The 11,962-nt window shown below is 35.2% G+C and overlaps 1 protein-coding gene across 1 annotated transcript; it reads left to right on the top strand.

Annotated features, from left to right (window-relative positions):
• The first annotated feature begins 1,012 nt into the window (after positions 1-1,012).
• Positions 1,013-1,765, top strand: LOC139896447 (large ribosomal subunit protein uL24z-like). Its single transcript, XM_071879091.1, has one exon. It carries the CDS (start codon positions 1,096-1,098, stop codon positions 1,534-1,536), a length of 441 nt encoding a protein of 146 aa, XP_071735192.1. The 5' UTR covers positions 1,013-1,095; the 3' UTR covers positions 1,537-1,765.
• Positions 1,766-11,962: the final 10,197 nt, after the last annotated feature.

Raw genomic sequence — 11,962 nt, 5'->3', positions numbered from 1 at the left:
AGAATTAAATACTAACATTCATGACACCCTTTATACAACAACCGGGAAACGCTATATTAACTAGGACTCACTATATTAATATCCAATCGCATAAGGAACAGTTGATAAGTTTAGATAAAATATCCAAACACACAAAGAACAGATTTTGAATAAAGGTAAGGGCGTTGATCAAGAAGCTTCCTCGAAAATTAAAAGGTCAAGTTGAAGGCTCATGCGGACGTCGAGTAATTTTGTTTAAGTGACGAATATGATGTTGTGGTTAAGTCTGGTAGCAATGATTCAGATTAGATGAAGGCCTTCTTGACGTGAGAGACCGTTTTTGTCACCCGCGAGGTCATCTTTATCGGGGAAGGTTTATAGTTTATCTAAAGCTAAAGGAATCTTATCAATCCTAAGAAGTAAAAGAAAGCTCAAAGCAAGTTGTAAAGGTTCAACCTTCTTATGAGCAGGCTTAAAGAAGAATTTTCTTCGCTGCGCTAGAAGTAACTGGTTTATTGTTTGTTTAGTCGTGGTTGTTTTGGTTCTATTTGTTCCGTGTTGTTTTAATTCGCGAGTCTTTGTTTTATGTAATAGTAATTTTTTAGTAATAGATGTAGACTTTGTTTATTATGGTTTTGAAGGGTAAGAATGTTGCCCACAACTCTAGTGCATAGCTCAAATTATGTGGGTTTAGCACATTTAACTCACTTTGAATTTGAATATAGTTCTTTAGGTTGTTTGGTTCATTTATTTAGATCCTTATAAATATGACTCTGTTTTATTCGAAAGAAAAAGAAAAAAAAAATATCGGGTGAACCTGAAATTTAATATTAATTTAATTGTAATAAATAAATTAAATAAATATATAATATAAAATTTAAATTTAAATTTAAATTAAATATATAAATAAGAAAAGAAAAGAAAAGTAGGGCAAAAAATATACGGTTCCACCATAAAACTTGGGTCTTTCAGCCCAGTCCAGACCAGCCCAATTATAAGTCAGCGTTTTCTACAATTTCCACATCAATAAATCTTCACAAATCCTAGGGTTTCACTTTCATTAGCGGCCGTCATTTCATTCACCGATCGGGAGAGAGACACAGATCCGCCGCGAAGATGAAGTACAATCCCAGGGTTACCAGCTCTCGCCGTAAGAACAGGAAGGCTCACTTCACGGCTCCGTCAAGCGTCCGTCGTGGTATGATGAGCTCACCTCTTTCCGGAGAGCTTCGCACCAAGTACAACGTCCGGTCCATGCCGGTTCGCAAGGACGACGAGGTTCAGATCGTTCGTGGTACCTACAAAGGCCGTGAAGGAAAGGTTGTGCAGGTTTACCGTAGAAAGTGGGTGATTCACATCGAGCGTATCACTCGTGAGAAGGTTAACGGAACCACCGTTAACGTCGGAGTTAATCCGTCAAAATGTGTGATTACGAAGCTGCGTTTGGATAAGGATCGAAAGTCGTTGCTGGAGCGTAAGGCGAAGGGGCGTGCTGTTGGGGAGAAGGATAAGGGCAACAAGTTTACTGAGGAAGATGTTATGCAGAATATTGATTGATTGATTGTTAGGTTTACATTCTATCTCTATTCTGGCTTTATAATTTGGTTAGTTTGATCTGTTTATCAGTTATCGTTATGGATCTTGAGCTCAATTTTTGTTTTGTTAATCGTTAGAATTTGAGTATCAGACTCTTTGGTTTCTGAGATTAAAGCATTGCTATTGATAATGCTTCTTTTGTTGAATTTATGTTATTAGGGCTTATTCTGTCATGATTTTAATTTATTTGGTGTTTATGTTGATTTGGTCTTAATGGTTTGTTATTAGCAAGGTTAATGAAACAACCCCAGCTCAACCACAACACACTAAAATTCAGTAATTCACAAAGTTTAATTGATCTATGTTATGTTATGTATGCAAGGATATTAGGCTTTAAAATGGTTTTTTATGACAAAATTTCATTCCTCGTCCCTGAACTTTACATCAACTTTGACTCCCTGTCCTTTTTCTTTTTTTTGTGCATTCCTCGTCCCTAATGTATCAGAAATCTACATCCCTCGTCCTCCCGTCTATTTTCTGTCTATTTTGCCATTACCCTCCTATCACGTGCAGAGCATGTGGGGGTAAAAAGGTCATTAAACTACTGGGACGAAGAGCGTAATTATATCTTCTTCTTCAATATTCAATTTAATCCCAAAATCATAAATCATCATCCTTTTTGCTTCCGTCACGAGTGATTTGACCAAAATCATACATCAATATTCAATTCAATATTCAATTTAATCTCAAAATCATAAATCACCAAAAACACAACTTTATGTCTTCTTTTTGCTCTGTTCATTTTTTCAAATGAAGAACCCTCTTTTTCTACTCACATAACACACCAACTTCAAGCTTTTAGTACAAAGCTAATTTGGGGTTTAATGTTTTTAATAAGTTTTTTGATTTGCAAAAACAAAACAATTAGATTTATAGTTTTTCAATGGGTGGTGGTGTGGTCGTCATCATCCACCACCACCGCCGCCGTCACGAGTGATTTGACCAAAAGATCCGGCGGTGGTGTGACCGCAGATGCGCTGCCACCATTTTACTTTGTTATATATTCCGGATCTGGTTCGTTAAACCTTTTCGGCAACAACATATGTTCGACGGTGACCTGAAATATTTCAGAGTGTTAACGGAGGGATGATAGGTTTGGTCTCCGATGATAATACTTCTCCAAATGTTTCAGATCCAGCCATCTGTTCAACGGGCGGTTTCTACTCCGAAGGTTTCTGAATTTATGTTTATTAATTTATTTATTTAGGGTGTTGATTCAAATGAGCACGTTTGTTTGACTTGTAAATTTTCATTTCTGGGTTTGTAATTTAACTTGTGAATATATGAATTAGCAGAGACACAACATCGTCTTCATTTTTTTGGTTATGACAAAAAATGAATTAAGTTTGTGATATTATCATGTGTTTCTTGTGAATTTAGGGTTTATGATTTATGATTTTGGGACTAAATTGAATATTGAAAAAGAAGACATAATTACGCTCCTCGTCCAAGTAGTTTAATGACCTTTTTACCCTCACATGCTCTGCACGTGATAGGAGGGTAATGGCAAAATAGACAGAAAATACACGGTAGGACGAGGGATGTAGTTTTCTGATACATTAGGGACGAGGGATGCACAAAAAAAAAGAAAAGGGATAGGGAGTCAAAGTTGATGTAAAGTTCAGGGATGAGGAATGAAATTTTGTCTTTTTTTATACATGGGAGTCTAACTCACTTTGGTGAGTCAAATAATTTCAAGGTAACTATCTGTTTTACGGGCAGCCCTGGGTCATCGTTTGTGAACGTTTGTGGCAACAAGAGGATTATTTTTTCTAGCTTTGTGTGTTCAAACCCATCTTCACTTTGATAGGTTAGGTCCTACTTACTCCACAACCTGCTAAAATTCATTTAAAAAACGCATAGCTTATAAACTGAATGTTGGAGCTTATTGTAGAGTTCATCTAATGGATTGTAATGTCATAACATGATAAAAAGCGCACACATAGAAAATGAGGTAGCAATTACAGTGTTGTGAGCCGGCTCACTGTTGTGTTCAAGTATTGCAAGTATCTTATCTTTTTAACACAGTATGTACATTTTTATACATGACTTTTGACACATACCTATGACAAACAAGTGCACAAGCTTTACGCCAAACATTGATCAAAATGAACTATAGTTTCGAGACTTGTAACAAGGTGAAATAGTGGTTTACAAAAGGAACAGTGAAAGTAATGGAAGTGTTTTGGCTTTTAAACTTATAATCGTATGATCTATATTAACAAAGCTGGAGGTTCGTTTATAGAAAGTTTAATTGATTGCTTTTAGGTGTGAGCTATATGAGTTTTCGTTTTTCCCTGGGAAAAAAAAAACTTAACACAGCTAGAAAGTAAGCCATGACCATCGATGGATTTCATTGACAAAACAAGCCCACCGGATAAGCATTTGTCTTGAGATTTATAGTCGGATGTTTTGAAAGAATCAAAGAAACATGTTTAAGAAACTTATGCACATCAAAAGCTACTATATCTTATTTTTTTGTTACTTATATATCATACTAACAACTACTAATAAAGCTACAAGAAAAAAACCACACCGCGTTATTCTTAAATTTTTTTTTCAACACTAGAAAGTAAGCCATGACAGTAGATAGCATTCATCGACAAAACAAGCCCAATGGATAAGCATTTGTCTTGATATTTATAGTCGGATGTTTTGAAAGAATCAAAGAAACATGTTTAGGAAACATATGTACATCAAAAGCTAATATCTTATTTTTTGTTACTTATATATCATACTAACAACTACTAATAAAGCTACAAGTAAAAAACCACAACGTATCTATATGAGTTTTCGTTATTCTTAAAAAAGTTTTTTAACACAGCTTGAAAGTAAGCCGTAACAGCAGATAGCATTCATCGACAAAACAAGCCCAACGGATAAGCATTTGTCTTGAGATTTATTGTCGGATGTTTTCAAAGAATCAAACAAACATGTTTAAGAAATTTATGTACATCAAAAGCTAATATCTAATTTTTGTTACTTATATAACATGCCAACAACTACTAATAAAGCTACAAGTAAAAAATAACGCTGTATTTATATGAGTTTTTGTTATTCTTGAAATATTTATTTAACACAGCCAGAAAGTAAGCGATGACAGTCGATGGCATTCATCGACAAAACAAGCCCAACGGATAAGTATTTGTCTTGAGATATGCTGAGCATTCCAAGCCCAACAAAACAAGCCCAACGGATAAGCATTTGTCTTGAGATTTCAAAGTTGTGAGAAGAAAGTGCATCTTCTTCTGCCAGCGCCTGAAATCAATACCATCAAACTTGTCCAACTTTGCAAACTTTGCAGTCATCTCCTTCACCGATTCTCCACTCATGATTATCAACGAAAATATTCAATTAGTTTGTTAGAAACAGGGTATGTAAACAGATAATCCGGATATTTCTAGAATCGTGAAACACTTTCCTAATTGAATATTCCGACCCTCCTTGTCTCGGGTTACACGAAATTTCAATTGGGATAAGACTAGAAATGCAAATCGTTTCCAGACAAGAAGAATGCGATTTATGTGTATAGATTTGTGTGTTCGTTCTGTATGAAATTGAATAATGATAAAAGCAGTTTTTCCAAAACTGATTATATAAAACAGTTTAGGCGGTTAACAAATGAATGGTTATGACGGTTGAAAAAGGAGCGGGAAAAACGTTTTATTTAAACGTTTCATTAAAACGTATCACTCAAAACGTTTTTGTTTTGGGGCGCTGCCCCGAGCCCCGCGAGGGGCGCTGCCCCCTCGACCCCTGCCCGCTCACCTGGGAGCGGGGCCCCAGCCAGGGGCTCTGCCCCTTAGACCCCGCCAGGGGCGCTGCCCCTTGGACCCCGCAAGGGGGCGCAGCCCCCTTGACCCCCGCCATTACCGTGCGCCAGTGTCTAGTTCACTCTTATAGGCGTGCACTCCGCACTCACCGAACCCATGTTAAGTATCACTAGTCAACTCCTGCTTTCTAGTAAATCACAATCAGCTAAAATGTTAGTTGGATGACACTAAAATCACCAACAGGATGTTTTGAAAGAATCAAACAAACATGACATGTTTAAGAAGCTTATGTACATTAAAAGCTAATATCTTATTTTTTGTTACTTATATAACATACCAATAACTACTAATAAAGCTACAAGTAAAAAACCTTTACTTTCACAGGTACAACAAGTACCTAACTACGCCCATTTATTAGTTAATTAGAGTATAATTGATAAACGCTATTTGTATTATTTCATATACTAAATTCTTTTGAACTGGATTGGTTACAAAATGTCGATCGGCATGGATACTCAAACTTAGTTTTTTTAGTCAAAAAATCACACCGTAACCGTAAGAGTCGGATGTCAGTATAATAACTCCACTGAAAATGAGGGAATCCCACTCTGGCAAGAGGTGTAAATTCTTGCCATGAGTGGAGCTCGAACTTGTGTTCATATAACCGAAGGGTATCACATAGCCGCTCAACTTCTAAGGAAAAGAGTACCACTGAGATATTATTAGCTCACTAGTGCACCATACTTGTTGCAATCCCACCAACATACCTAATCTTATAGAGACAACGAGTTAAATGAAAACTTAGTACTCTTGATTTGTTATTCAAAGCTTTAACTCTACTCGATACAGTAACACAAGGCAAATTGTTATATTGACGTAGTTAAGCTTTAACTCTGTAATTTATAAGTGAGATCAAGTATGTAAATCTAAAGTTGCTAAAGAAACTATACTCGATTTCTCCGATGTAGCTCATATCATGAATGATTATTGAGGTACGCGCGTGATCATATATACCAGGTCTTGTTAGCATCAAGCCATCAAGTGGTCCAAATTGCTAGTACATTGTTAATCCACATTTAGAAAATCCAAATATCGAGAAGAACCAAACACTAAAAAATGAACACAAAATTTAAGACACTCATAAAAGGATCACAGACTAGATGCTTTTATTTTGTATATAGGCACAAATAAATACATTATAATCAGATTAATGAAATACAACAGTCTTTGTTAAGGTTTACGCAGATCATGGGTCCTTTTGAGGACTCCTTTTTAATAATGTTGTAAATATAATTTATACAGTAAATAAATAAATCTGAATGAATGGTGTGTTTCATTAGAATATATATAAGTGATTGCCTTGTTAAAGTTGTATGATTTCATAGTGGTATAGCTACTGATATATGCAAGTTAATTTGTTTTAATTCAATAGTTACACACTGGCTGGGCTGGCTGGATGTATGTTTTGGTTTCAAAAGCTGCATTTCAATGTTTTCAAGGTTTGTTCCTTAGTACTAAACGAGCTACGTATCCTCGTGATGCGCGGAGAAGACGTTTGCTAAATTCAATTTACAAAAAGAAGAAAAAAATAAAAGCAAAGGAACCAAAATAAAGTGAGTAATAACATGAACCAAACCAGACGAACAAAGTGAAATCAACAAACGAAAAAAAAAAAAAAGAACAAAAGAAACACGAGACGAACTCAACCTATCAACCTCTAGGTCCAACCCTTTTCAACTAACCATTAACCGCCGTTTTAAAGTGTTATTCCGTGACCGATTCTCTATCTTGTAAGAAGACACATTTGCGAATCCATCGCACGCCGTGAAAGCCTCCACAGGCATATTTCCTTTCACGAAAAAAACAAGTTTTGAATTGCGTCCCCGCAATCCAAGTCATCAATATTATCTTTAAGCTTAATAGAACCTGAAGTGGAAGCCTCGTTCGCCTTCTCCTTCTTCAAACGAGCCAATCTTTCTGCAAACGTTATGTTCTCATCATTTGGCTCCGAAACTGCTCCCACAACTATTTCCCAGAGATGCTTCACGCTCCTATCACAAGCCATATCTTCTACCTGTCAAATATACAAGAGACATCAGGCATGTGCGATAGCCTCAATTGCAATTAGTAGTCCAATGTTCTTGTTCATTGAACTAGCTACACAGCCAGTATGATTTAAAGGCCACAAGATTAGCCATTAAAAAAAAGAAAACAATGGATACCTCGTCATATTGTAAGTGGTAGAGAGACGCTGCAAACTGATAAACATTCGGCCATTAGTCATGGCTAAAATCATATCTTTTGCGGCGATAAGAAGTAATATCACAAAGCTGGTGGTATGTTTTGAATCCAAATTTAACCTCACGATATTCCCTTCTATTTCCACCACCAAAAACAATTCATATTCATCATCATCATCATCATCATCATCATCATCATCATCATCACTCCCCAACACAATAGATAATAACTAATCATATCGAAAAAGAAGCGTTCGGAGCTTTTTAGGGAGCAAATTTTTTTTTTGGCAAAAAAATGAAAACTCATATAGAAACGAGACCGTTTTCCCAAAAAAAACGCCCCTCAGCAAGGAATACAAGTAAACGAGGGCAACGGGGAGCTCGCACCTAGAAAGCAGCTAAGTAAATGAAAACTATCTATAAACGAGCCTCCCCAAACAACCCGTTAAACGTTAAAATAAACTAACAAATAGAACACCGAATACAACCCGATAAAGACGGAAAGTAAACCAAATGATCTAAGAGAAATTAACCTCTCGATCCCGCCCTTTTCAACTTTCGGTTGACCGTCTCTTTCAAAATGTTCTTCCCGGACCGATTCTCAATCTTGTAAGATAACACATTGGCAGTTCATCGGCAAACGAGAATGGGAAAATATTCGTGGAGGCTTTAGCGGCTTTTGATGAAATAATGACACGTTTGGCCGGGGAGAGCGAACCATTTCAATAATCAATCTGAATAGTCTCTTTCAAGTTGGTATATCTTGAAGGTTTGGACACGATGAACGGTTTCAACAAGAAGAAACTCATCCCGAGACTCAAACATATACCATTCATAGTTGTGTTTATAGCAATAATATTCATCATGAGATAAAGGGGCTTTTATTTCATGAGTCATCTCTTTATCCAAATCAAAATACACAATAAATCCAACCCTGTCAATCCAATGAATGGCCTTGTTCCAATAAACACCCGTATGAAACATCATTTTAGAGTGTCTATTTATTTTAAGATTATATGAAACCTTGTAAGTGCGAGTTTGCGACGAACACATATTTATCTGATAATAATAGCCCCTGATTCCGGATCATACTCGTGAAAAACATATATGATTCTGTAATGAGGTGATTTTAAAGGATCAAAAGCTATGCTCATACCTCATACATATTTTTCAATATCAGTGACGTCAGGAAGCTTAATGAATTGTTTGTCACTAGGATTAATTACGTAATTCTCGTCCGTATATTCCCAACCATTATCGTGTTTTAGGTTACCACAAAGCATGAGACCATTACAAGAGTTTTTAAATTTTATATTTGAATCGGTGAATGATAATGCTAAAAACGAACATATATTTCATAGCATTATCCTTCAAGAAAGACAAGCTTTTGGTTGCAATTGTTCTATTTACAAGTGATATTCATTTAAATAATAAAAGGTGAAGACAAAAGACAGATTCGACGATTTGAAGACGCAAACGACCAAAAAGCTAAAAAGTACAAAAAGTACAAATTTATTAAGTTTTAATTTATTTTTGTAAAAATATGTTTTAAATACAAAAATAAAAAAAGAAAAACAAAATATTTTTAAGAGTTTGTTTAAAATATATAAAATTATAAAGTATTTCTATTTTTTTATTTTAGTTTTTAAAGTATAAGTTTTTATTTATTTTATATAAATATTTTATAAGTTAAAAACAAAAAAAATATATATATAAAAGTAATCGGCCTACACTGTATCAGCCCAACAAAGTGGCCTGGTATCCGAAGTCATGCGATCGCATGACATTTTAACTAACACTCCATGCGATCGCATGGAGTGACTTGACAGGTCTGGTACCTAGTCCGACCAGATTAGGGTTTTTGTTTAAATTAATTATTATTATTAACCCTAATTAGGTTTTAGTTAGTTTTTAGTTTTAGTTTTATTAATTAATTTGTATTTTAAGTTTTAATTTGTTTTAAACTTAATACTTTTATAAAATAATAATATAAAAATAATATTTTTATAAAAAGTTGTATTTTTATAACTTTAGTTTTATTTTTATATTTTCGTATCTTTTTATTAGTTTAATTCGTAATTCGTATTTTTCATTCTTAACTAGTTTTAAGATATAGTTTTTGCCGTAGTTTACTTTTATTTCTAGAATTTTAAGACTTTTCCGTAAAATCCCTTAAGTGCTTTTTCTTTAGACTAAGATTTAGATGCTCTAGAATTTTACGACGTCGCTTATCGCTTAAATATTTATTAGATTTTAGTGACTTTTAAGTTATTGCCGTTTTGAATATAGAATTCTTTTTAAGCTTTAATACCGTTAGACGTAAGTTTTAATTTTTAGTATTTAGTACCTTTTAAGTTTCGACGCTTTATTTTCTTATTTTTATTTTTCGACTGTTTGTTTTTCGACATTTGTTTTTCGACCTTTTATTTTTCGACGTTTTTCGACGCGCTCTTTTTCTTTCTTATTTCTCGACGCTCTAGTTTTTAGGACATAGAATTTTCTATTTCTTCTCTAAAACTTCGACGAAAAATTATTTTAAGCGGTTATATTGATAGACATCCAAAATTTTCTGGTTCGTAGTAATAGTTGGATTTGTTAGTGGCGAGTTATGGGCTTCCGATTTAAAGAGTCCTGGCTACCTGCTGCATCTATTGGCTATTCGAAACGTGGGCAAAATCAGAAAAGTCTATTAATTTGATAACTTATATAATTTTTATTTTTATAACTAATAGGATATTCAGTGAATGTACCGAGCAAAACGTTCACCACCTTTCATACGTTCACCACCTGTAACTCGATCAAGACATCTAGTCAACATTGTCGCCGTTGATTTTTCTTTAAATCATCATCTAGTCGACCAAGTACTCCAATTCAAATTTCCCGATAATCCATTTTTTGAACCCGACCTCACAATTGAGAATCCGGAGGATATTCAGGGACAATTCAGAGATCCTGAACCACTAATCGTTCCTCCTGAACCACAAATCACTCATCCAAAAATTGTCGAGGAAGAAACCATTAAGTCAGAATCCTCTAGTGATTCAGATTCAACAAATTCAATCATGGAAAATCTGGAACCTCTAAGTATGGAAGACCGAATGAGGGCTAAAAGCACTGGCCAAGGTCACGCAATTTCTCAACCAGACATTAATGCGCCAGATTATGAAATCAAAGGACAAATCCTACACATGGTAACTAATCAATGCCAATTCAGTGGTGCGCCGAAGGAAGATCCAAACGAACATCTTCGTACCTTTAATAGGATTTGTACTCTATTTAAAATTCGAGAAGTGGAGGATGAACAGATATATCTCATGTTATTTTTCTGGACTTTAAAGGAAGAAGCCAAAGATTGGTTAGAATCGTTACCTGAAGGGGCGATTGATACATGAAAAGTTTTAGATGAAAATTTTCTTAAACAATTCTTTCCGGCATCTAAAGCCGTGAGACTTCAAGGAGAAATTGTTACGTTCACGCAAAAGCCAAATGAAACTCTATATGAGGCGTGGACAAGATTTGGAAAGTTGTTGAGAGGATGTCCACAACATGGTTTAGACACTTATCAAATAGTACAAATATTCTACTAAGGATGCGACATCACTACACGCAAAGACATCGATATAGCAGCTGGTGGTTCCATTATGAAGAAAACCGCAACTGAAGCTTACAAAATTATTGATAACACTGCTTCCTACTCACATGAGTGGCATCAAGAAAAAGATATCGTTAGATCATCTAAAGCAGCTAGAGCCGATTCTAGCCATGACTTTGATTCCATGTCCGCAAAGATAGATGTTTTCGAGAGACGAATGGAAAAGATGACTAAAGATATTCACGTAATACGAATTAGTTGTGAGCAGTGTGGAGGACCACATTTGACAAAAGATTGTCTCAGTATTGAGCAAACAATGGAACAAAGAGAGAATGTTTCATACATGAACCAAAGGCCTGGAAATAATTATCAAAATAATTATCAACCGCCAAGACCAAACTACAATCAAAACCAGAATTATAACCGAAATGTTCCATACAACAACCAACAAGGTCATAGCAATCAACAAGTATCCAACAATACTTACAATCAACAAAGACCTATTTTTCCAATTAAACCACCACAAACCGATGATAAAAAGCCAAATTTAGAAGACATGATGTCGAAGCTAGTTGAATCTCAAACTCAGTTTTTCACATCTCAGAAACAAACTAATGAACATAATGCTCAAGCATTTAGAAATCAACAAGCTTCTATCCAAAATCTGGAACAAGAAGTAAGCAACCTAGCAAGATTGATAGGTGAAAGAAAACCGGGAAGTCTACCTAGCGATACAAATGCTAACCCTCGGAATGAAACAGCTAAAGCCATTACCACAAGAA

This window comes from Rutidosis leptorrhynchoides, chromosome 3 (genome assembly GCF_046630445.1).
Source record: "Rutidosis leptorrhynchoides isolate AG116_Rl617_1_P2 chromosome 3, CSIRO_AGI_Rlap_v1, whole genome shotgun sequence".
Taxonomy (NCBI): Eukaryota; Viridiplantae; Streptophyta; class Magnoliopsida; order Asterales; family Asteraceae; genus Rutidosis; species Rutidosis leptorrhynchoides.
This window is presented reverse-complemented; position numbering and strand designations above follow the sequence as displayed.

Excerpts from the sequence above, each read along its gene's own strand:
- LOC139896447 (XM_071879091.1), top strand. The coding sequence starts at position 1,096 with ATGAAGTACAATCCCAGGGTTACCAGCTCTCGCCGTAAGAACAGGAAG.